This window comes from Bacillus rossius, chromosome 2 (assembly GCF_032445375.1).
Source record: "Bacillus rossius redtenbacheri isolate Brsri chromosome 2, Brsri_v3, whole genome shotgun sequence".
NCBI lineage: Eukaryota > Metazoa > Arthropoda > Insecta > Phasmatodea > Bacillidae > Bacillus > Bacillus rossius.
Window position 1 is genome coordinate 15,234,949 of NC_086331.1, and position 27,817 is coordinate 15,262,765.

The window sequence follows — 27,817 nt, forward strand, 5'->3', positions numbered from 1 at the left end:
AAAAAAACAGAAATGACAAAAACACAAATTTGTGAAAACTACAAAAAAAACACAAATGACAAAAACACAAAATTGTGTATTTGTCATTTGTGTATTTTTTTTGTAGTTTTCTTCTACAGACATACATTGCTTAGCAATGGCGTTATGTCCAAAAGCTTACATCAAGACCCCACTTCAATCTCCGGTAACATAAAGTTTCCACCTGAAGATCGCACCACAGTGGGTATCTACCATCAACAGTGTAGCCGAGTTGTTAATGTATTATCAACACGTGTTAAATCATTGCGAACAGTGGCGTTTTCATAACCGACCTGACGAAGCAACCCGCCGATGAAGTACGAGTGGAATGGTGGCCGATTCACGATTTTCAGGGCTGATGCGACAGCAAAATAACGCTTTATCGTGAACATACGGATTTCACCCGCGCCACAGCCAAAATAAAAAAATTATGTATATAAAATGTTTCTTACTGTTACACACGCAACAAACATACGACAGACATAAAGGCTTGCAGTTTTTTTTGACGTGACGTCTAAGAAATCGATGAACGCCGGCTGCACGCACGAAAAAGTGTCCCGTTACGCACATTGTTCCGTTACGCTGTGTCCCGTTACGCTCATTGTACGCTTGCGCCGCACCGACAGAAGTGAAAACTTAAAACTTTGTTTATAAATGTGTTTCTACGTCAAATGTACGTAAGAAAATGAATCTGATTACTAGTATAATTTCAAGTATTTATTCTTTTATTATTAAAAAAAAGTAGCATCTGTCGGCGAGTGCAGTAATAATAGGTTATGTTACAATTGACTAAAAAATTATGGTGATTCTATAATTGATGGCTATTTGATTACAGTTTGTTTATATGAAAACTTGTTCATAATTATATTTAAACTTTATAGCTAAACGCCAGTTTTTAAAATTAATTACAAGTCATCTACACGTGAACTGTTTCGTCGACTGTTTATAAAGTGAAGTGAAAAGTTTCATTGCTTATTACAACAACAATTTCGGCAATAAAGGTTAATTATTCTTGCATTTTAAAAATCTGATTACTAGTATAATTTCAAGTATTTATTCTTTTATTATTAAAATAAAAATGATTCAATTTTATTCATAAAAGTATGCAATCATTTCATCAATGTTTTGTTATGACGTCACGTTAAACTATCGTCCGTAAACCGACTTTACAGACAACCAATTTTTATTTAATGTGTTTATGAGTAATTTGTTTGATTTTAAATTAACATTCTATTTTAAAAATATTTTAGAGATTTCACAGATAAACTTATTAAACAAAACTTTAAAAATACAATAATAATTTGAATACCATTGCACCAGTTTTAACCATCTTTCGAAAACGGAATTCTGAAATACGCACGATGCGATTGAAATAGGAAATATTTCTAATCGGGAAGTCGGTAGCGCTGACGTCATAGATGTGTCGAACGTGAGTGGTTAGAAATCTTAGCGTCGCCGTCTTAGCGTTATTGCGATCCCAACATGAAGCTATTCGTATCCCGCAAAACCCGCCTTCGTGCAAGGGCAAAATCACCAAGGACAAGTCGGATGCTGACTGAGTGCTGCAAATGTCACGTCTCGGGCAAGTCGTGAACCGAAATGCTCGTCATTAAAGCCCGACAAACAAGTACTTAAGATCTCCGGTGGTCATAAAAGATCTGTTTCTGCTACTTGGCTTTTTTTTTTTCAAGCCCAGACCTCAGTGGCAGATTCAGAAGCTCATGAAGATGGTTTCCAAACAGTTGCAACAGTCTGCAGAGCCGTCGAGATACACAAAGGGCCCAAGGGCAAATAATTATTTTTTTATCTCCCCCACCCCCTAATTCCATATTTAATGAACAAATTTTCAATACCCACAATTAGAAAAAAAATTTAACACGTAAACATTATTGTGGTCATAACTGTAAATGTGCCTACTTGTATTGCATAACTTCTTAGTTTTTCCTATGAATCGTATTAACTATCATTTTCACCCCTTTTCACAATGGCCCTGGAAACAAGTATCAGTAAAGATTATGTAATACATCCTGTAGTTTGTTGACGTGGAGCAAATAAAAGCTTTTCGAATTTTTATTCCAAGCAAATGCAGTTTCTGATTTGTAATCAACGGTGAAAAATTACTTACTGAGTATATAATTCAAATGATTTCAGAGTTAAAATTTGCAGAACAACTTTTCCAAAAAAAAAAAAAAAAAAAAAAAAAAAAAGTGAGATTCATTTGCCTGTCATTCACATCCAAGCAAGAATTGGTTTCCTTGTAATTTAGTTTCAAACACTTTTACGGAGATAAGAGGCGAACATAATGTATAATTTGGAACTGTAATGAGTAAAACCACATTTTGCTTAGAGCAGGTACTAGACAATATCAAATATTGTGCACAAAATCCTAATAAAAAGCAGCCTAAATAAACTTTAGGTGGGTACACATCCGAGCTAAAATTCTAAGGAATTTACTGGTCACTTTTATATTAAAAAAAGTTATCTTCTCACATGAATATAAAAGGTTGATTTTAACAGCAGACATGTACTTGGTTATATTTTTCTTAAAAAAATGATTCCAGTAACAATAAATTAATCTATAAAAGCCATGTTCATGATGCAATACTGATAGAATATGTATTAGAAAATACCTGCACGCAAATGTATTGGTAGCCGGGCTGAGACGAGGGCTGAACACCTCGATGAGAATATTTCCTAGGCTTATAACAAACAATATCTTTCTTGAGAAGGAAAATAATTTTCTTTACTGAAATACTAGTGCCATTTTAAAAATTATTTGTGGTAAAAATTTGGTATAATTTTTCTTATCTCAGAGCTGTTTCATATTTATCAGTTTCCTACACAGCCTGACAAATCATGCTGACATTCAAAATACATACTAGCAAACTTAATTTTATATGGAAATTCCTTTAAACTTATAAATTTGTTTTATTTTTGTGACTTAATATGTTCAATTAGAATGTACCTTAGCACGTTAAAAAAAAGCACATTAAAAAAGTTTAATCATCCTACAATGATGCTGTAAAATGACAGATAATTTGTGTGGTTTTGTCTCTTTGGCAAATTTTTTTATAATTTATTCATTTTACTTGCACCAGAAAGTAAATAAATTTTAGGCCTAAAGATAGATTCTTAGAATCCTCATTCTTATGTTATTTTTTAATTTTAATTTTTAATACATTCTCAACCATGACTAAAACCCAAGTACAATCCATCTGAAAATCATTGGGATCCAAAACTGCAAAAATATCTCTGACCCTCTAACACAAAATGAAAAGTTTTATTCGCACTCTGCTACATATTACTAACATGAAGATTTTCAACTTCATGTACAATGGAGTAAAGTGACACAGTAGTAAGAAATTGGACTCACATTCTGCAAGACTGCAGTTTTAATCTCAATTCAACTATTTTGATTTCTGTTTTCCACTGTTTCCAAAACAAATTAAAGAAAATGCTGGGTTGGAGCCGAGGTGGTTAAATGGTCGAATCACGTACCTCTCAAAGCAATCTGGGTTCGACACTCGACAGAGTCAAACCCGGGTACTCCCATTTCCCCCACCCATTCATTATCAGTGCCCCATTAGCATCTAATCATCTTTCATCATATCCAACGACCTTGATGTCGACAAGACATTACGCTCAATCCATTTGTTCATCCAAATAATGGCCATTTTTTTATCATATTTTCCTGATTTGTGGTGCATGTTTCCATCTCTAAACATCTTACTGTTGACAAAATGTTAAGCTGAAAACCATAAATACATAAAGTACATGGGCAAACAGCATAATGGTGCTGTGGTTTCCTGCTCTGTAAGATTAGTAATAAAATATTTTCACTTATTGTAATACGTGAAGACCCTACAAAATAGTTTTGTAACAATACAGTTGCACACTTGTTTAAATCTTCAATACTACATGTATATATTTATTACTTCTACATGAATTGAGATTTATTTACATTACTAAATAAGTTTAAGTATAAGTAAATGGGTATAAAAAATTAAAATCAAATTAATTAGAGAATTATGAATCGATTTTTATAAACTACTAAAACTTAAGCTAAAAAATAATTATGAGTATGATGTTCTTTATATTTTTTTAAGCTTCCTCAACATGTAAGGGAAATCTAACTTCCAATGTAGTTGTAAGAGAACAAAAATACTTACAAATTAAAATTAGGAACATTCTGGAAAAAATTTGCATTGTCCTAATTTAAGCAACCATCCCAGCATTTCCCTGGAGTGATTTTAAAAATCTATGGAAAACTGAAATCATGTTGGCCAGACTGGCTGGATGATGATTTGAGACTGGGCCCTTGAGAATGTCAGAATGGTATGTTATAACTGTGCTATTTTGTGTTATAATTTCTGGTGTTTTATAATTAAAAAATTGCCTTGCAAATTCTATGGCAAAAACTTAAGCAATAATTATTTATAATTTTTTATACATCACCCATCCCACATTTCAATAAACAAATATATATATATATATATATATATATATATATATATATATATATATATAAGTATATAATTTTTTTTATTTTTCATGACTTGGCATACTAATTTAATTCATCAAATAAATAGGGGATACACATGAACCAAGTAAATGGCCGAACTTTCTCATCTCATCGTAACCGTATAATGTGATCAGTTATTTATGTTCAACATATAATTTGCATTCATAGTGTTCATTTCTAATTACAGTTTAGTTTCAAAGTCTATTAGGCAAATTTTTAAACAAAAGGTCACATTTATGCCACTCATATGATGTTGACTCTTGCTAATGGGAGCAGATTCAAGTAACCTCTGTAGCAAAATTCCAAAGCAAACAAATTCAGTTTATAAAAATCTCTATTACATAATTTACTAAGTAAAAAACCTATACACCAATCTATTTTGTAAAGTTGTGAACTGGAACCCCACATAAGTACGAAAAATTACACCACAGCTTTGGGGCATGATGCAATGTTTTTTTCTATTTGCCGGATGCGACCCAGAGGGTTTGGAGCTAGTCGGAGGCAGACCTGTGTTTGGGCACAGATTAGTTGTGCTAGACTAGCTCGACATAAAGAACATGTGTCTCGTCTACGTTATAAATGCTCAATACTTTATAGATAAATAAATTGATTTTAATTAATGTAAAAAATTATGTACACGAGTTATATTTCTGGAATACGTGCAAATGAAGCCTAAATTTTATTTATTTTATGATTTAAATATCAGTAGGGAAAGTATTGATTGGTTATTCGTGTCTTCTATGGATTTTATAAGTTGATATTTCAAATATAGCACTGTCATCTTCCTTTCTCCTACTAGGTTTTTTCTTATAAATTGCTTCTTCGTTGGTTGTCAAAAAAAATTTTTTTTTGTTAGAACGTAAAAGGATTCTAGGCTTTTTATAAAAAAAACCTCCGAAGAGAGTAGATGAATATTCGGGTTGAACAGCTATTTTCTCCCGAAATACTCTAAATTGATCCGGGACAACCGCGGAGTTCGTTTTATAGCTGACAACGACGAGTTGATAGTAACTTCTGCACTTTTAGTGACAGAATTAGGCAAATTTCCGAACTTCAAGAGAATATTCAACCGCGTCGGTCGTTACGGTTGTTGGTGATTAACTACGAGAAAGACATTTAAAATCTTCGGAATGACTGGAAGGAAGACATCAGACGCTTCTAGCGTTTGTCAGTGCCGACCTCGACACCCGGAGGACGACCGTTTGGTGAGGTTCATCTGTTCTGATATTACCACTTTCCAGAGCCAGAAGGACGTCAAGTCGCTGCAGAACGAGACGTCGAATTCGCTGTAGTGTTAGACATTCTTTTCAGTTTGAATCCATTGCCTACCCAAATCCAGGAAGATTTCCAGTAGTCCTGAACCATCGCTCGTGTTCTCTGAAATACTAGTTTAGTCGGTAGACTGTTGACGGTGAGTTAGACAATTCTCTACATGCAAAACGTATGTTGAAATACAACTAGTTAGGAAAGGCTTTACTCTTACGTACTAAAAGAAGGTATAACTCTCACAGTAACATTAAATTATAATTTTAATAAATGTTTAATTATAAATATATTGTGACTCTGGTTACTGTGTGAAGTAAACGAAATTAAATTCTAATTGTGCGAAAGATCCTTTTTCATTTGTCTGATTTATAAGTCAGTAGTCTAAAGGTGCCCTTAACATATAAATTTATACACAGACTAAGGTTCGCTGTAAATAGCACTGGCAGTCAATGGCAGTGAGGTATTCCTTAATAGAATCTGGATACTAATGCATCAAGTCATTGAGGAAAGTATTAGGTACCAGACGAGTAGCGTCTACCAAAGATAGCTTATTCGACGGTCTTAGTAATTTCCATACTGCCAGCATATCTGTTGGCCCACCAGATTTGTCAAGCCAGAAGCTGAGGCATTTCAAAATTGGCTACAGCAGTTCGAGGCGGGTAACATACATATAGAACGTCAAGACCTTAGAAAGCTGTAACTTAGTATGTAGGCCTACAATATTTAGTTCAATGCTACAGTACTGTGATAAAGTTAGCACACAATCACAAAATAATGATGTATGATCAGTGTTTTGTTTACTAGAGTGCTTTTTAAAATTTTATTTATTTGTAAACATAAATTTTTTGTTTCTGATCTACAAATTTTTTAATGTGAACTAGCTAAGAGAAAATTTAACTTATACTTTTTTTATGAAAAATAAAATTACTGAAAATATTTGCTATGGTTAATACCAAATGCAGTTTCATCATTAATATTCTAAATTTTAATTAAAACTAAAAAAAAAATGCTTTAAAAAGGTGCCTTTCATCAAATGTTCATGCAGTGTCTTCTAAAACAATAGAGCACTATAATAGTGTATAAACATTATGTATGTGGCATGTGCTCACTTAATTTTGTGGCTTCTTTTTAATTATTCCTTGACCTAGCACTGCGCCCACATAAATAATTGCATTAAGAGGAACCAAAATAATGTACATTGTAATACTAATTTTTAAATTTTCTAGGCATTACACAAAAAAACCAACAAAAAATTTCAATAACAAAACATAGTTACGAACTATGTAGGTGTGCTTTGCGGGGGGGGGGGGGGGGGGGGGGGGGGTATTTTCTTTTATTGTTTAATATTGCAAATTTGTTTGCATTCAGGCAGAGAAAACACACAAAAATATTTTTGAGACTGTAAAATAGTGCCTATTAACTGAATTATTTTACTTGAAGTCAGTCACAAAAATTAATCCAATACTAAACAACAATTACTCCATAGAGAAAACTATTTATATCACACAGCGACTCGTAACTTTAGTCATTCCATTGAAATGTGTACTATAAATTAACAAAGACTAAGTCATTCACGGAGAATAACTGTTTGACCCATTTATGATCTACCCAAAATAGGGGCACACACATGTCGTAGGGAGAGGACAACCCAGAAACATTAGAACAAGCAGCCTGAAACTGAGTGCCACGTCATCCATTACGTATGTAATGTACTGAGATTGTGATTACTATCAACATGCACGTAAAGCATTACTGTATTTCATTTTTACTGTTTCCAACAGCCCCAACTTGAAATTGGCTAAGTGAAAGATTTAAACTAGTAGTAGAATATTTGTATTGTTCTCCAGATAACCCCCCAAAGAAAAATTTCTGTGCGCGCTACAGAACCTAACATTTATTTCATGCTAATGTTATTTTACTGCTGGATTTTTCCCAATTTTCAATGTAGATTATGTCATAATGTTTTTTTTTAATTTTTTTTTACAAGGAACCAAAAATAAGATGGCAGAAACTAATAAATTAAATTATTATTGTTTCAAACAACTGTAACATAAATGATAACGTGGTGAATCTGTGCATTATCCCAAAGTAATTAATATGTAAATTTTTATGGGAGTAGCATTACAGTTCATGAATTACATTATAGTGTAATTGCCAAGAGCATGCTTTGACTGATGTGGTGTTCACCTACAGGCATTATGTTAATGTGAAATAATTTTAAGCTTACCTATAACCACTAATACTTTGGGCATAAAATAAAGGTTTTAGGCTGGGGTTATTGTTTGACAGAAGAAACATTAAATGATGAGGCTAACTGGCAGAGCACTAAAGCTCAATATATATTTCTACTCTATTTTATTATATCTTAAACTAAACTAATAAAAACATTTTTACTTAAACTACGATAGGGCCCCTCACAAATAAGAAGTAGAAAGCTCTGTGGAAGACTGCCACTGAAAACCGGCCATTTCGAAAAGTGGTTGCGAGAGATGCTTGCTATGATATGTAGAACAGCCACATGCAATGAAGAATAGATATATTTCTGTAACACTTAAAAATGGGAGTGGAAACATAATAGTGAAAAAAAATTGAGAAAAGTGGCACAGTGGTAAGACACTAGTTTGCCTTCCACACATCCCAGGTCTGAAACCTAGTTTGGCAATCCTGATTTTGGTTCCCGTAGTTTTCCCAAAATCACTTCAAGCAAATGGGCCATACAACCCCTCCCCTCGGAAAGCAAAAAATACTTATCATTCCCACCCACAAAATTGAAATCAAACAGCAGAAAAAGTGGCTCTTATCTCCCCCTCCTTTACCCGAAAATTAAATTCTGCATAGGCTCTTGGTCTTGGATGATTTCATTTCTAACATCCCTGTATGTGTCGTCGTGTGTTACTGTCTCTAATGACTTCACTGTCGATGAGATGTTACGCCCGAATAACTGCTTATTGGATTCCGGGTTGAGAATGAGTTGATGCACCTACAGACTCTTTGATTGGCCAGACACTCCTCCACGACCACCCCTAGAGACCAATCACAGATTGAGGTGAATGGCCCTATATAAATACTGTGCCACAACACCAGGCCTTACGGTAATAATCATTCTTGAAGAGGATTGAAGAGGCATGCCGAAGCATCAGGCAAACCACTAATATAATGGATGTGGCTTCAACCCAGAAGCAGTAAGTGACTTTGGCCATGAAATCCCAATATCTAAATTTAAGCCAAAATAAAATAAAAAGTTCAACAGAACCATTAGCACTATCTCGAAAGTTAGAGCATCCACTGATGAGTAGCCCATGAGGCTATCCTGAAGTGAAGTCTCATTTTCATTCACTACTTTAACTTGTATTAGCACGAGAACTAAGTAAAGCTCATCTGTGTATGCTTTGTATATTTTCAAGAAATTATTTAGTTTTCTATAAAAGAAAGGTTTACGTGTAATCACGACCACCCCATTCAAGTCTCCCCTCAGCAATAATCTCTTAAGTTTGAAGTAGATGGGGGGCCTACTAGGGGATGTGGGAGACCAGAACCTGGCATGGACTGGGGTTTACGTGAATGGAGCAGATTAGATATGCAAGGTAAATGGTTTCAGGTACACAGACATTTTATTCATAATCAAAATTAATTCAAAATAACATTACGTTAACATTGCTGATAATGTTAAGTTTAAACAATGCAAGGCTGAATACATAAAGTGAGAACAATTTCTGACAAAGCGAGTTAATTGACAATTATATGGGTAAGCCGGCTACACAGTAAGCGATCCAATCAACGATCGTCAAAAAGAGACAATGCGCAGTTAACTCGAAACACAAGCATTGCCACGAATGAAGTTATATTAAAAAATTAAATTACCAAACTACTGCAAAGTGCAGGTACAAGAAAGAATGAAGTTACATTATTCTTTAAAAAACTTTAACAAACAAATACATGCGACGACGTCTCAGGGGGAGACAGTTACAAACAGAAAAACGGAAGCGAAAGTGAAGTTAAATTTAATGCAAAAATCCAAACAATTTTTGATGGTGGCGGCCGAAAAAGAATTTAGATAGAACAAAGTCAAGAATAAATGATTCTACATTAGGGTGAGGGCCACCGCCTCACTGACGACTCAAACCAACTTACATTTCTCCCCTGAGGTCGCACACGCACAAAGTTTAACTAGAAGCTCTCGAACTACATGCTAGTAGAATTACACAGATCAGCTATTGCTGACAACCAAGCCTGACTTAACAAACCAGTAGAAGAAGGCTCTATGGTTGCAGCTTAATTTATAAGCTCGCGCCGCAGCGCGCGCATGCGCCTATAATCAAAAGGGTGGGGGAACGAGTACAAATTGAACAAACACTTGGGGGGGTGGGGGGGGGAAGGAGGGAGAAGGAGGAGGGGAGCGGAGTGCCGGAGGCTCGCAATGACGCGCGCCGTTTGAAAGTAGCGGACCTAACCGCTACAAGTTATGCACTAAAAGAGAAAATAAATATAAATTGATGTCTATATGTCTGTGGTCATGTGCACCATTTATCCCGGGGAGCCAGGGGGACCAGCCAACCCCCCCCCCCCCCGGAATTAAGAAGCCCCTTCACTAAGGGTGGCCCGCTTGTGCTTGCAAAATCGTGACCACGAAAGGGGGTTGATAAACATATATGTTAAAACTATGTTTTATGGAAAACTGTCTGTCTATTTTAAAGTTTTCTGTTTACTGCATGCACAAAGACAAACATATAATTAGCATACAATATACAAGCATCCTATCCAGAGGTAACTTGTGTCGGTTAAAAACCGACGTGCAAAACTCCCCCCCCCCCCCCTTCCCGAACCAAGAATTTCTGCAGCCACCCTTGCAAATCCTACAGATTTTCGCCCCTGTCTGAGCTAATCAAAAAACAGTAAAACATTTAATTGTAACTAGTTTCTTAACTTTGCCACTGAAGTACAACACTCTCAACAAATGCAGTTATCTCCTGAGAATCCTAAAATTATTTCAACGTTCCTGTTTCAAGGCACATCTTTAAACAGACAGTTTCGATTATCTCTAAAAGTTTTTAAATTGTTCATTTATAAGAATTGAACACTACTATTGACAAAAACTATCTCAAAGAGATGGAAATCCTGACAACAATAAATTTCATAAAAGAGCATTTTTTCCCAATGTAGCTAAATTCTAGAAATTGGTAGTAAACACAATGACTTTGTCTTTAGCTGACCTAATATTTTGGAAAGACTAAGCCTTGCAATAACCCTCAGTCATGCAGAACTTATAAAGAATAAGTCACAATTCAACAAACTTTGGCTGCCGGTTCATCATGAAAAAGTTGAAAAGATTTTTATTAATTATGGTCTAAAGTGCTCTCCAGAACTGGTATACACTTTTGAAGTTGGAGCTAAGCAAAATTGTTTATGAAAATGACAAAGTTTTTAAGCTGGAACAGTGAGATTCTGGATAACGTGTAAGTGAAAAAATTTCTACAACCACCGTCACTGTTGTAAAATTATTTCTTTCAAATAAATGGGGGGTAACAAAACTCAAAAAAATTTATAATAAACAAAGATGTTAATGCTAATTATTTCAATTAAATCATTTAAAGACAGCTGCAAGTTGTGCAGTTCTTTTAGAACTTTATTCAAATCCATTTTCAACTTACTATTTGAAATGATGAATCAATAGTTGAAGTTTGTCTACAAAATTCTGACTCATTCTGTATATGTGTGCAGATTTGTATGCACAGGCTATGGCCGTGGACTTAATATATCAGAAGCTGGTGTATTGAGTGTGTGCCCCAAATGTTAAATTTCTGCCTTATATACAGATTGTTCGTGAATAAACAGGGTATTAATTTAATGGATAGTAGGTTATGCCAAAACAAGCAATAATCTTTAAGGAACATATGTCTGAAAACAAAACACTGCAAAGTTACCGGCACGAACAGTAGTGAGCAAATTTTCATTTTCCGCACATTATGCACCACTTTGATGGCTGAGAGGATGCGCGTTAGCAGTGCCATGTCATTCAAATGCTCCACGGGAAGCAGGCGACAATGCGAGGTTTAGATTCAGCCAAATGCACTAACAATAAACTGTTTGGCAAAAGTTTCAGGTAGTCAATGGTTAAGACGTAAGATGGTCTTCCCATTCAGTACATTACTGTTCTGAAAGCACTCTCGGTAAATGCACACTGATCAAGCGGCAATTCCCCCCCCCCCCCCCCCCCCCCCCCCCCCCCACACAAATTCACCATGTGCACACGTTGGACATCTCTGAAAATGTTAAGTTTGTCAAGCTGTTGTTGATCGTAAAATCTGTATAACTGCTGCACTGTACTCACTAAACCATAAACACTGTGCTAATCGCCAAAGCCAAACATGCACACTTAAGACAACCAACTATTCACTATGCTGTACACCTGAGAACTGGTTGCTAGTGCACATGTTTAACTCTAAATATCTGCGCCCCCCTCATCAACCTGCTTTTCACGGGGCATTTGTACGTCACGGTTCTTTGATGGGGGGGGGGGGGGGGGGGGGGGTTGTCTTCTCAGCCACTTGAATTGCGCATAATGTGCGGGAAATTCAAATTTGTGGGCTACTGTTCATGCCAGTAACTTTGCAGGGTTGCTTTTCTGGACATACCTTCATTAACAACAATTGCTTTTTTTGGCATTCCCTGCCACCCATTAAAATAATCCCCCTTTGTTCTTGAACATTCTGTAAATAAAACATTAACACTCACATTATCAAAACTGTATGTTAGTGATCAGTGAGCAGGTGCAACATCCTACCATTCCATTCATTGAAGCAGAACTCTGCTTTTTTGTATACGTCTTGGCATAGGAGTACCACCAGTATTTCCCAATCAAGGACAATGCAACTTCGTTAACAGTCCATACAAGAGTAACATGTAAAGTCATAGAACGTAACGTCTTGGTTAAGGGCACATTGCTCAGCAGTCATAACTAATTTCTTGGTTAAGGGCACATCACCCCAAGACATGTTTATAAGACATGAAGTCATATGCTTGGTAAATTTTTTTTGCTGAAACATGGTTGATACAGTTTCTCTATATTTCACATCCAGCTGAATTGGTAGTACCTATGATGTAATAACAACTACAAACAATGTTCTGAACTAATGCTTGCGTTGTTTCACTTACCCTGAAATATTACTAGAATTTCTGATTTCATTCCTTTTGATGCACCTGCATAAATTGTGCAGTGTATGTGGACTCTAAAAGTTACTCTTATTGGAGATATAGGAATATCCATTGTTGATGTTGACTTCAATATATTTTGTAGTTTGTTCATTACAACCCCAACAATGCTAACCTGCAAGTAAACAGAATAATTATTATTGGGTCAATATCAATTGAATATAATTTTTCTACACATGCTACACAACTTAAGACAGTATGCACTGTTACTGACTATTACCACCACAAAAAGATAGCAGGCATTAGCGGCCATTGTCTGTAGTTTCTTGGCTTCTGAGTTGTCATGTCGAAGGCAAACAATTCACTAACATTTTGGTCAAAATTGCAGTCACCATCATCAGGGTAGCAGTTACCTACTGAGGTTCTTGAAAGTTCTCCTGCCTGCTGTGGGCAAGTAAGAGTCTTTATTTCTTCTGGTTGGCTGGTTGGTTTGGCCAGTCGGAGATGGGCTTCGGAGCAATCGGAGGGCCAGCAGCCTCAGCCAATCACAGCAGCCCTTCTACGATTGGCCAAAACAACCAGCCAACAGGAAGAAATGAAGGCTCTGATTGGCTCACAGCTGCAGCCAATCAGGAAACACACCCCTCCCAGGCGAGAGTATTTAAAAGCAGGAGAACTTACAAGAACCTCAGCAGGTAACGGCTACCCTGATGAAGATGATTGCACGTCGAACGAAACATCGGTGAAATCTTCGCCTTCGACAGACTACAACCAAGAAGCCAAGAAACTCCTATTACCACCATAGTTTATCAATATTTTCATCAGATAGATACAAAAAATAAAAAATGGGTACGTGTACTTAGGTACGCGCATGAGAAGTTATACTTCTTTGGCATCATTAAAAATAGTTTTTAATTGCATGCAAATCATTCTCCATGGTAGGGTTATTCTCCATGGTACCGTTAAACGTTTAACGCAACCTTGTTGGAAGTCGCATTAGAAGTATAACTTCAAAAAAATAAAACATTTAATATTTTCAAGTATGGAGATGACCCAAAAAATAACAGAAATAGCGTTTGAAGTTACAGTCAACTGATATAATCCTATTGATAGTGCATATGTTTATAAATATGTAAATAAATGACATAAGCATAATATGGGTAATATCTGATATTTTTTCTTTTGTCCAATAAGAAGGTTCTACAAATTATAAGAATCAGGGCACAATCTGTTTTGTTTACACATGAACAGAACTTGAGAAAAACACATTCAAAGATGGGATGGAGTACAGTTTTGGATAAGAAAAATTGACACCCACATAATTTATGGCCCATGACATTAGAGAACAGAAATATTTGTTTGGCATGTGATCAGTTTGATCTAAAATTAAAAAAACTTAAGACAATAGCTTAGAAAACATACACAATACGTGTTATGTTGTACAACCACTATGCAAAATTGTTTAAAAAAAATATTTTTAAAAATGGGACTCGAAACAATGAAATCTGATATTTAGTATGGCTAAACTTGTAACACACTAGTATTACACATTACCAATTTAAATACACAAGATTGATGGAATACCAAAGGCAAGTGAAACACATTTTGAATTCAAGCCAAAATAAATATTTTAAAGCAGTGCAATATATCTCGAACACTACATCACAATCACGTAGGTTAGTAATATGCATATGTACGGTTTAATACAAGTTGGTCTATAAACTAATGAGCATGCAAAGTAAAAATAAGATAAATGCAATACCAGTTAGCGTTAAATGTTAAAGCAAAAGGATATCAACATCAGGTTTCTTACAGTTCAGAACTAGTGTACATTTTGCTATTCATAATATAACTCACTACCCGACATGTATTTACAAGAAGTATATCACAGTTAGAGCTCTTTAATAGGATAAATTTAAGTTCAGCACATTCTGCAATCAGGCACTGACCGAGCTACTTGTGTCAAAAGATTTTTCGTGTGGACCAAAGTGTTTGTTTTCCTGCAGCCCGTGTTGTAACGACCCGGGATACAGTGCTTCCCCTTGTTAAATGGTGTAATTAATTAATTAGTATGGAGTCAAATCATGTTCAATAAATTGGTTAGGTTTTCTGATATCATTTAAATAACATATTTTTATTCCTTTCAAAAAGTATTCTTGGGTTTGCCATGTGTGTTATTATCATAAGTTACATTGTTTCATGCTTTTTAAGTATTTTTGATAATTTGCTTGCTTTATGGTGCATAAGCCCCTAGGTGTTATTTTTACCTATTTGTTTATGTATTCAGGTTTGTATGTGCTTTTACATAACTTTTAAGGAGGGCTTGTATTTGCTTTGTTCGTAAATGGGCGTGTTAACGTAAGTTTCCTTTGTCTGAAAGCGAGCAGGTGTCATGGTTTGCCCAATGAGTAATTATTAGATAGAGAAAGTGTGTGTGAGAAAGGACTCGGTTCTGTTGCCATGCACCAGTATTGGCTGGTATTTTTTTCCTGTATTATTTTTAATTGGTTAAAAATGATGTCACCAGACTTTGTGATTATTTCTTGTTCTAATTTTTGCCACAAAAGCCTCGTTGCGAGGGGTACGAAATTTGTACACTGCTATGGTTTTGTGAAGGATGTTCTGTGATTGGCTGGTGAGGTCGTGCAACACCACTTCCTTCAGGTGATACGTATTTGCACATAGCCTCGTTAGTCAGGGTCTGAACAAGGTACTGTTAGGTCTTGTGTAAGGTGGTGGCTCACAAATAATATATTAATGTGAGTTAGAGAGATATTTGCGTCTATGGTCAGGCGCTACTATATATGATCATCCTAATTTTTCATAGTTTCGAACTGTAACTAGAATTTTCTGACCACAGTCGCAAGTATTTTGCCCACAGCAAATATTACAACTGTATACATACAGTACCAACATACATTCGATAATCCGGAAAATCACTAATCTGGCATGCCCATGCCAGATTAAAGAGAGTTTACTGTACCAAAGCACAATTTTAGGCAGACAACCAAGTTTTACAGCTTACTGCATGCAATAAGTCTGCACACTCGCATGTCCAATGCTACAAAAACGACGATTTAGTCCGCAAGTGCTATGACATCGCGCACTCAACCAATAGTAAGTAATTTTCAGTGTTTATGGCAGAATTCTAAAATTTTACATTTTTAATACATAGCTGAGTGAAAACTAAAATTTTTACTGAAATAAAGTTTTATATGGTTGTAGTATACAATGATTTAAATGAAATTGGATAGGACAAATGCAATTTTCTAGGAATCATCCATATTGTTCCAAATTTTGTGTTTCATGTGCATAATTCTTAAACACAAGTCTCTTGAACTGAATGAGTACTGGGTATCAAGGTAACAGCAATTAAAAGATCTTATAAATCCACCTTTATTCTATCTTCCAACTGAGTTATAACTCAATCAACATGTATTTAACTTTCTAAAACTTTTCTTGAGCACAAAAGATAACATGATAGGTGAACAAGAAATTTAAATTCCCTTTCTAATAAGTATGCAGAAAAAGATAATAAGCAATACACAAAATTGAAATTTCTGTACTCATTATTTAAGGCATAATTTATTATTTTCACTAACATTTTTTTATTCACATACAAAATTCTATAACATTTTTAATCACTCAACTTGTAAGCATGACATGTACCATTTCCCGATTTTAGTTTCCTATTGGTTTCCTATTGTGTTTCCTATGTGTGTTTTGGTGTCATAAAATGTGTACTTTCAGTCACTGTTCACACAGAAAATTATATGGCACAAAATGCTTTTGATTAATGTACTTGTATACTAAAATCGACAAGAATTAAAATGAATTCAAAAACATGTATTAAGTATTATATTCTGAGGCTGCTATAAATAATTTTCTGTTTGTTTTCATTGTGACAAGAAACACTGAAAGATACAATTGTTCCTATATCACACTATTAGTATAAAAGTCCTAGTATGCTAGTTGCTAGCATACTTGGTAGACATTCACATGACACAAATTCACTGTATGCTTGTACAAAAAAGAGATGTACTGGGCTTAGCATAAACAAAGTTCAACGATGGTACGACTAATATCAAATTTTTTTTTAATTCAATACCTTTTTCAACAAAAAGATATAAATTACATTTTTAAAGTAAACTTTTTTTTTTATGCATTTTTAAAATGAACAGGAATAAACCATGCAAAATGCAAGAAAATTTAAAAAAAAAAGTCTACTACATTAGTGGTAAATGGGACCACATAAAAATGATGCAACAAACAAAACAAAGTGTTAAATATAAGTGTAAAAGTAGGGTACCATCGTACTTAGCAATAAATTGTGCATGCCATGATTAACTGTATGTACTTATTAGTATTTGTTTTTTTTTCCAGCATTAATCATGAACGAATTACAGTACAGGTTGTTTTTAAATGATCATCCTATTTCACGCTTTTTGTTACTCTGTTGTCGTCATCTTGACACACAGTGAACGAGCATGCTAGCAGTGCCAGTTGGCACGGCACCAGAGTGACACCTGTCGGCAGCCTAGTGAACCAACAATGTGCAGCATGTACTACAAAACACCTTGACTTTTCTATGTGTGGTTCCACATTTCCACCAGGTTCTATCTTTATTTATGTAAACGTTATAGAGTTGTAAAAGTGAATAAATAATTTAAAAAAACCATGTACTAAAGAGCACAACTTCGAAGCATCATAGCACAGCTAGGACATGCAGGATTTGAAGTCACCTTCCAAGGAGGAGTGTACGCATTAATCTAGACATGCTCTCGCTGGATTTTTGGCTTGAACTCTCGGGGAAAAAATGTTTTCTGCATTTTGTTCTTTGGCTAGATTTGGTAGTACCTTGCAAGTCACAATATGAGGGCCATAAATAGCTTACTTGCACTTAATTGAAATAAGCTACAAAATATATAACTCAAAAGAATTTTGTATGTTTCACCAAAAGATGAAAGAAGTAATATTATTTATGAAGAGTCTAATAGAAGACAAAACATCTGTTACATCCACACAAATGATTTGTAAAAGGAGTAAACATACATGTCTATCTAAAATCAATTCCTAAATATGATAATAAAGATTATTTGAAATGCTGAAGTGGTATGTTTAGTGAAAATATTTTCAACATTAGCATCGATACCTGTCAAATCAGTGTATTTTACTTGATGCTTATAGTCTAAAAACTAAGAACATTAAAATGTATTATATAAGTAGCTTTCCAAATTAATTTATCAAATCTATAATGCAAATAAAACCCTTTTTTTGTAAACTAGACCAAAAAAATATTCTACTGTTGTAGAAAGAATACCTACTAAAAAAAGTGTGCGTGTACTTGCATGTTAGAAGTTATACATCTTTTTCATTTAATACACTTTAACTATTTTGAAATTAGTAGTTACAAAACTATCAAATATTGTCGAACTTCATTTTTGTAAAACAAAAAAATATTTTACAGCACAATGCATTTAGAGTTAATGTGTGTGTGTGTGGGTGTCTGTATATACCTATAATAAGCTAAATTACTCGGTATTGTCTGGGCTTTACAAAGTGTAAAGAGAGTTACGAAGTCTAAAGTGTAGAGAGAGTAAATCGAATACAAAAATTTAATATTTTGTATCAGAAATTTAAATTACTGGTGGGTGGAGGATAAGAATAATATTGTAATAATAGCAGAGTTGGGCGAGTAAATTACCTGTAACAATTTTCTTCATGGTGTAATTAACTAACATTAAAATTAATGGTTGGAGATAAAAAAGAACATTACTTCAATTATTATTTCTGTTAAGGTTTTACATACCTACTAAACAACACATTTAGTGCAAATTGAATTTAGTCATTCATATACAAACACAACTTAGCCATACATGTACTGTACTCTTCAGACATATATTTCACTATCTACTATCTACACATATCTAATACATGATTGTTTAAATTATGTTAATCATTTTTAAATGTGTTTATGAAAAGGTGTTTTTTTCCACCATTAACTTTTACTTGTTTGATCAGTGTTATGCTATGCTAAATCTCTTTCCTTGATATGATAATACGGAATTTCTCACTACACCTCACTCTATGCAGGAAATAACAGATGTTTTCTGAATAACTTCTGATGGTAAACTATTTTAACTTTTGTAAACACAACATAATAATGATAAGTAATAAGTTGCTTGAATTCAAAATAGCTTCTTTTATGGTAATAACAATATGTTTAAAATTCCAACATTCACTAATTATAAATTAATGAAGCGACCACTTCACTACATTGACTAAGGGTAGTCAATAATCATCACACGCTTGATCTTTCATTTTAAGAGAGTAATAAACCTGCAATAGTTTTTTTAGTTCTCAAATGAAAGGTGATTCCTGTTGGCATTATGGACAAACGACCAGTTGGAAAAAAACTCTCTCCAATTGCGCAGATGATGCTGGAATGTTTAGTAATTTGTTGGCCAAATCTGCTAGTTGCTTATGGTGCATCTTTGCAACAAAACGAATTTGTTTTTGGAGATTTAATGCATTTGTTTATAAGGTCACCAAATATTCCAGCCTTTTCCCGATACTGTTGAAAACTTAAGAAACCTTCTGCGTCCAAAGTTTTCAATATGAGGCCTTCCACTTGGTTGTGGTGTTCTTCATTGATTCTGACCTTGATATTGTGGGTGAAGTACATTTGTTGACATGCTGTATATATTTAGAGATTGTTTTCTCTGCTTCTCAAGAGGATGATGTTTGTCATTATGACCATCAGGTAACTGTAGTGACATCCACATTTCTACTGCATCAGCAACACTGCTGTCTGACTTTTGACAAGCATTAATGAGCTGGCTTACAGGATCTAAGAGCGCAATTGTATCATTTACTTGTGAAAGAAAATATTCATCAAATAAAAGACATTTCACTTGTGGTGAAATTTTGGCTAATTCATCGCTAGCTGCCACTTTACGCATTGCTGTAATGTTGCTTTTCAGAGAAGCACAGGCATCTCGTTGAGAGCACCAGCGAGTGTCCACTGCAGGACAAACTCTAGGACCACTAAAAGACAAAAGTTGGCGCTGCTGATCTGGATGTTTGAATGTTTTCAGAACTTCATTTACCTTTGAAGACACGTTTTTTGGTAGAAGGTATTTAGCCAACAGATTTGCAGTGTGAGAGTTACAGGCAGAATGCCATAATTGATGGCATTTGCTCATTTTAACCATGTTGCTGGCATTATCAGACAGTACAATATATATGTGTGTTACACAGTGTCTTAGCTTTTTCAGATGCCTCTTCTACAATTTCACATAGTTTGTTTCCTGTCTCTGACTCACCTGAAAGATCAAAAGCCTCCAAAAACCAACTTTTTGGTTTTCCAGTACTTGCATTGACATTGTGTAGCATTGTAACAACATTTTTAGTATTATTGGATTCATTTTTCCACCCATCAATGAGTAATTTCTGCAGCATGTCCTTAAAATGCATACTATCCACAACACTAAATGGAATGTTGCAACCAAAAACAAATTTAGCAACAGCTAAGTCAATTTCTTTTTTTTTCAGAAGCATTCATAGTGTCAATATAACTTGTTATTGTATCTCCAGATGTAGAGCTGAGGGAGTGTTTTGTAGGTTGGCTAGCAGAACCAGTAGACTCCTTATCGAAGTCAGTATGTGATGTTGAACTGCCACAACAGCTGGTTTGTAGATCCTCCTGCTGCAAAGGATTGTCCACCATCTCTTCATCTTTGACTGACATCTCGAGTGTAGAGCGGGGCCGGGAACATTCTGCGAGTGTTGGCTCTTGTGGATTTTTTCTACACCAGATTCTTCTATGAGCTTTGAGACACTCCTTTGCAGTGTTTTTTACTATCACTTCACAGAAGCAGCATTTAACACAATTTTTATTTTCATCTTTTATTTAACAAAACTAAGTTCTCCATATATGTTATGAAGTGGTCTGCCACCATGATTCATTATTATAAGTTATAATAAATCTCAGATTCTCACCACAGAAGGACTTGTCTTGCTAACATAAAAACTTCTGCTACATCACTGAATCTGTTTCTTGTTAGCCAAATTTGGTCTAGAAAAGGAAGTGTCTCTCACTGTCACTGTAATATGATATGGATGGGAACTCTGGCGATATGTGAGTGTGACATCCATACTCGCCTCTTGCCTTTCCATGTAGTGATAAGATAACAATGTTCCTAGAATACACATGATACGTTACATGCCTTCCACAATCATATCAATTGCATGCTGACGTCAATCTTTGGCCACCACTTGTGTGGAAAGACTTATATTCTACATTAACAGGCTCCAGGCCACATTTAATAATATTATTAAAAATATAAAATGGCAACAAAGGTTTTTTTACATATTTTACTTTTTTTACATTAATTACATTTTTTTTAAAGTGTATTTTACATTTCGTGTAGAAAACCATTTTTTACACGTCAGGTCCCAACCCTGAATAATAGACAATCATTTTTGTTTATTTTGAAAGTCAAGTGTGCAAAACGTCATCAAAAAAGTACCAAAATTTTTTTTTAAGATGTGAGAATATTGGATATTGGTTTTTTGATATCTTATGTAGACAGTAATTTTCCACACACTTTATTTAATATTAGATGTAGACAGTAATTTTTGTCAAGTGTGCAATATTTCATTAAGAGGTACCAAAATTTAGCTCTAAGGGGTGGGAAAAGGGGATTGGGTGCTCTTAGAAATCTCATGTGAACACTCATCTTCCTCTTTTTTCAAAACAGATGTAGAAAGTAATTTTCATTTTACTTTATTACACAGTTTGGCAAAATTTCATCCAGAAGTACCAAAATTCTGTTTTATGGAGTGAGAAAGAGAGATGGGGGTGGTGTTTGCAAAATCTAATGTAGAAGACAGTGATCTTCTATCTTTTTTTTTTAATCATATGTAGACTGTATAATACCTCTTTATTTTGAATGTCAGTTGTGCAGAATTTCCCCAAGTACCAAATTTCCAATTTAAGAGTTGGGAAAGGAAAATATGAGTGGTATAAAGAAATATTATGTGTTACTGTAGAACTGTCTTGACCCAGACAGGGTTGTTGACCCGGACAGTGTGCAGGCTCATTTAAAATTTTAACAAAAAACTTACCTGATGCGATATCACGATGACAATTGCGTTTAAAAATACTTCAAAACGCAAGCTAAACAGTTGTATGAATATTAGAAGCTTTGATGCCTTTTTTTTTTTTCCATCATCACTTGAAGGAATACCAACTGCTCACTTTTTGGAAAAAAACATTTTCGTCCAACTGAAGTTTATAACATTTCATATTTATTGACAAAGATGTTACAGTTGATATAATTCTGTGCAATATTTTCTCGCAAACAACATTTTGATAGTTGAAAGCGTATTTTGCTAAGCTGGGAAAAAATTTTTGAGGAAAAGTTAATCCATTTTTGACACTGACACTTCGGCTGAATGAAATTCAGCACTGTGAACACTAGGCCTACTCATGTTTGCTAGCACACTTTCTGCCAAATACCAAAAAATTGACATTTAGAGGTTATTGGAGTGTCTGTTTGTTACCTGCATTTACCTGAGTCTTGTTTTTAAGTTTTATTTAATAAACTTATTACTGTTAGTGACATTAGTGAGTGTTCAATGAGTGAAAATAAGTGAATGACATGAACTATTACAAAAAGTCATTCAAGAAATCAAAGACAAAAATATCACTTAGAGCTGCTGCTAAGAAATATTCTTTACCAAAGTAAACTTTAAGTGATCATATTTCTGAAAAATACAAAGGTCCTTATGGCAAAAAACTGATATTAGCAGAAGCTGAAGAACAGGTTTTTGCTTCACACACAGCTAAGGTAGCAGAATGAAGGTTTCCTTTCACTCGACTCTACATACACCTTGTCGTGAAAATGTATTTTGAGAAGGAAGGCTGTCAGGTGCCTGTTTTTTAAGAACAACTTCCCTGGAAAAGAATGGGTTAACTGACTTTGGTCCAGAAATCCCGATCTCAGACTACGCATGAGTAGAAAGAAATATCATCCATAGGCGAGCAACGATCAGCCATGATGAGTTTCAAAATACTTTGAAAACCTTAAACTGACTATTGGCAACATGCACCCAGCCAACATACTAACCTACATTGAAAGCAACCTGAGTGATAATCCTGGCTCATCAAAATGTATTTTTAAACAGGGTACAAAATACCCAGAGCAGATTCTGAACAGCTCGAAAAGCTGTATCTTCCTCATGTTTGCCGGAACGGCAAGTGGGGTATTATTGCCAACTTATGTCTGTTATAAGGCATAAAGAATGTATGACACTTGGGTGTCAGGAGGCCCACCTGGGGCTCGTTACAACCGGTAAAAATCTGGATGGTTTGACGAGGATACTTTTTGTACTTTTTTAAAACCATTGTTTTGCCTTGGGCAAAGTCTTGTGAAGGAGACAAAGTTGTCAATACACTTCTCTGAAGACATACTGAAAGTCTGTGAGTCAAACAAAATCAGATTTGTTATTGTTCAGGCAAATGCATCATACTTCTTGCAATCCCTCGACGTAGCCTTTTTTAGGTCGTTGAAGGAATCTTGGAGACAGATTATCCTAGAATGGAAACTGCAAGCAGACCGCAGACTGAGCTTTCTTCCCAAGCAGTTGTTACCACCTCTCCTCAAAACCTCTACGAGGCGATATCGCCTAATCAGAAAAAAAAAACTTAGAAGCTGGGTTTCGTGCCTGTGGATCAGTCTACTTGATGCTGAACAAGTTTTGAGGAAACTGTAAAGAAACCAGAATGCCAAGTTGAGGATTCCCCTACTTAAGAAGCCAAGGCAGCTAGTAGGAGAGGTAGTAATTGCCTTTTTGTCTATCTCCTCAATAACACTGTGACAACATACCCAAGAGGAAGGAAAAAGTCAATGTTGCTCCAGGACTCAGCATTTCTGCTCAAGACATCGAGGTTGGTGATCTGAAATGTTCGTCCAGCGATATAAGATCGAAGCCTACAAAGCCAAACAAAGAGGGGAAGAAGATTCGAAAGCGGCAGCGGAAACTGTCTTCATCTAGTGAGGAAGGGCACTTCTCGCTGAAAGACTCTTCTGACGAGTTCCATGTATTGGACATTGAAGGACCTCCTCATGGCAAACTTGTCTTCAAGGACCCAAGTGATGGGGACTGGTTGTTGGTGAAATTTGCTAGCAAAAGAAGTGTACACTCTGTGGGGCTGGTGGAAGAAATTGTTCCTGATGGACTCTTCATGCCGTTTGCTTGAAACATGGACGTAAAAAAAGATTGTTTTTAAGTGGGTGGAGCTGGAGGACAAAAGTGTCATCAATTACGACCAAGTTGAGCGCAATCTCGCACTGCCAACTTTTAACTACAAGAACGACCGCTTGTTGTGCTTAGAATTTAAACTCTCTTTTAAAGGCTATATTGTCAATCAAAACTGCAGTTTTAGTTGTTTCCTAACATTATGTTTTATTTATATCCATTAAAATTTGATTTTTATGTATGGTACAAGCTGGTTTTTATTATTCAGCCTGAAACCCGTCAAAAAAAAGTAAACGGCTTGCTTTACGTACAAGCCTGTCCGAGTGCGGGCGAAGAAGGTTAGTTTCTTGTTTGTACTTTGTAATGTTATTTATGGTAGTGTCCGGGTTAACATGGTTGACCCAGACACGTTTGTTTATTTTTTTTCTGTTTGGTAACATTTAAAGAGGTTAAATAAGAGTAAGATGTTATAAATGAAACACACTTAATTTAATGGTAAAGGTTATAATTGAATATCTTAACCTATAACCTACCTACGACCCAAAAACCATAAAAAGTGTCCTGGTCAAAACAGTTTTACAGTTTATGTTATATAAGAAAAAGTAAAAATTAAACTCTCCGGTGACATATTATGATTATGGAAACTTTAAGTTAAAAACCACAAACTTAAACAATGAGCTAAACAGACATTCTACTTGCTTTGATTATCAATGGTGTACAGTAATTCCAACATTCTAAGGTATTTTAAATTTCTGATTATTTCCTTTGTGACTATTAAAAGTTTATAAAATGTATTACAGAATAGTTATGTCATCACAGTGATTTATTTGACACAGATACACTTGTACGTCCCCTGATTTCCACAAAAGCAAATATATACAAGTAAACGCAGCCACATGCTGTCAGCTTGCAGGTATAGCAGAAACGTCCAAGCACATTAGACTTCAACCTATTTAACTTCCGCAGCATGGTACGTGCACAGACCATCGCATTTCCATTGCATACAAAAATTTCACCCTCAACACGCCTAAAAAAGTATAACTTTGCTAATCACACACTGTAATTGCTAGTCACGATTGCAAAGCTGATATCAAAGTTACGTAACTGCTATGTTTGAAGACTAGTAAGACAAGTCTGAGAAACATTACTTTCAAAGTTAACAATTAACCTTTGCTCTGCCCCAAAGAAAGTTTCCACAGTGCTTACACACAGTTTGATTGTAATCATAACTTCCACATAAAGCATAATAACATGCAGGTACACATAGTTGAGTGAAGAAACATGTATTTTTGAAGGTTGCTACTGGCACAAACTGATTTTAATATTTGTCAATGATTAACAACATAAGGACTTTGCATGAATTTCCATGTACAGGCCTACATTATAAAATCAAAAGAGAGGTGAGCTAACTAGATAATTTAATTTTTAAAACAAGAGATTTTGCTTTATTTTATTTTTTATGAAATCTTTGTATTTATGAATGTAGTGTATTTTCCAACCACTAGGTTATTTCTTAATAATTATTTCACCAAAAAGTGTCATTTTTACTAGAATTATTTTTAATACGCATGTTTAGGGCCTAACGATTTGGAATAACAAATGAATTCCTAAGTGTTTAAATAGTTGAGAAATGTACTAACATCAGAAATATAAAAAATAAGTTAAGTACTAACAACAGATGCAAGCTCACAAAAAATAAAAATTAATATTTTTGTAGTCCATTCAGATGATTCATTTTGTTATGCACTTCATTCTGATTAACTACATTTATTGAATTTAATACATTAAGATTACAATTTTTGTAATCTAAGTTGCTGAATAATTTCATGATTTAAGTTCCATTTCAGTGCTATGTGATGTATTAATTGCACTTCAGTGATACCTGGTGCAGTGACATGCTTTCCAGTGTTGTTTTGGTTTCATCCCACTCACCATATAATCTTGTTCCTACTTAGAACTTCATGTGGCGGAAAGAAAGTGTCCTCTGCATCATGGTGCAGTAAAAGAATACAACCTCCCACACAGCAAAAAATGGCTTCTATTATGCTATGTATATTTTTAATTCGTGTTCCTGCAAGCTGTAAACACAAATAAACATTGGTGAGATATAAAATCCATTACAAATTTACAATAAGCAACTGCTATAAATTATTTGTTTTACATGACAACTTAAAAATGTAAGGTGGCAACAAATTATTGATGCAAAAAAAAAAAGGAGGTACGTTTTACATCACACCGCTGTGCATACAAGATAAAGTCAAAAAGAATTAGTGCTCCATTTGGCACATGAAACTCTCGTAGGGATACCTATGGCTAGAGACCCGGAAATTTCGCGGATTCCTCTGGCCTCAGGATAGAATTCAAAGTTATAGGTGTGCTCGACCCATGTTTACTTTCCCATTGGTTGATTTCTTAGCGAGAACATTTTTATCCTTGTTATTTGGCACTACCTGATTCGCTTACTTCTCTCCTAGCTGGGCATCATTGGCTCACGGTCGTAGACGGGCGTGTCCAAACAACTGCGTGCCAATCATGAACACAGTGCGAGTGTGTGAAGGTTTGCATTCTAGCTTGCAACTAAATGAATCCGCGAAATTTCCGCATCTCTACCTATGGCTAACCAAACTTTATAATAATCAACAGTATGTAACACTTCAAGGACAAAAATAGTTTGTGCTGAAATTGCAACATAAAATCCTAAAACCTTACAATGAAATTTTATTTATTTTAGTTATCACTCACTATATACATCATGGGGACTCATCACATTTCACTTTGAAAATCATGAGAATGATCACTGAAATTGGTGAATAAAATATTTGTAATCTATATTTTATATTACGAATGCTGCAAACCACAATACACATTCACAATTTCTCCTGAAAAATGTTAGCAATGTAATTTTTTTGTTTATATACAGGTAAGGAACATATGTCCAGGAACAAAATTCTGCAAGATTACAGGCGCGAACAGGAGCGAGAGAATTTGAATTTGGCGGGCTTCCGAAAACTAGTCCACTGGCTGAAACGATGTGATCGCAGCACAGTGGTGTTCAAACACTGCGCAGGAAGTTTAGTTTATGGTATCCACTGAAAACAATTTTGTGTGTTTAAATTTGCACATGGATATTGAATAAGTCAAGTTATACAAAAATTCAATAAAACAATAACAAATTAAATATGCACATAATTCTTTTTTTCCTTATAATCTATTATCTAATCATGACCATGAAAGTCTAGGAAAAAGTATGAGAATGAGATTCGTACAAGTACAAAATATCTCTTTCCTGCAAAAAAAAAAAAAAGGGAAAAAGCATGCTTCCTCTGTCTGCACTGTTCTCGAAAATAAGACACTGTTTAAGCTTTATGCAAGTTACAATCAGTGTCAAGGTCAAAACTGGAGGTTATTATGTATTTTGTCCAAAAAATGATGTCAATACTCCCTGCATAAAACTCCCCTACTTCCACACTTGTCCCATAAGACTATAAGGGTGGTAATGATGCTAGTGCCATCATGTTAGTGACATCATCAATATTGTTATGGTATTGGGATCTAGACTATTCCCCTATGTTCCTTATCACAGATGCAGTTTATACC

General features: G+C 34.9%; 2 protein-coding genes across 3 annotated transcripts in view; one reads left to right on the plus strand and one right to left on the minus strand.

Moving 5' to 3' along the window:
• LOC134529127 (carotenoid isomerooxygenase) overlaps window positions 1–27,817 on the minus strand; it is a 226,858-nt gene that overhangs the window by 196,933 nt on the left and 2,108 nt on the right. The window contains exons 2-3 of the mRNA XM_063362888.1: window positions 26,153–26,298; window positions 12,959–13,130 (exon numbers count right to left, since the gene is read on the minus strand). Coding sequence (XP_063218958.1) covers window positions 12,959–13,130; window positions 26,153–26,155 — 175 coding nt within the window. The 5' untranslated portion in view covers window positions 26,156–26,298. The remainder of the gene's footprint in view (window positions 1–12,958; window positions 13,131–26,152; window positions 26,299–27,817) is intronic.
• LOC134529130 (facilitated trehalose transporter Tret1-like) overlaps window positions 1–27,817 on the plus strand; it is a 117,229-nt gene that overhangs the window by 328 nt on the left and 89,084 nt on the right. The gene's annotated exons all lie outside the window — the stretch shown is intronic.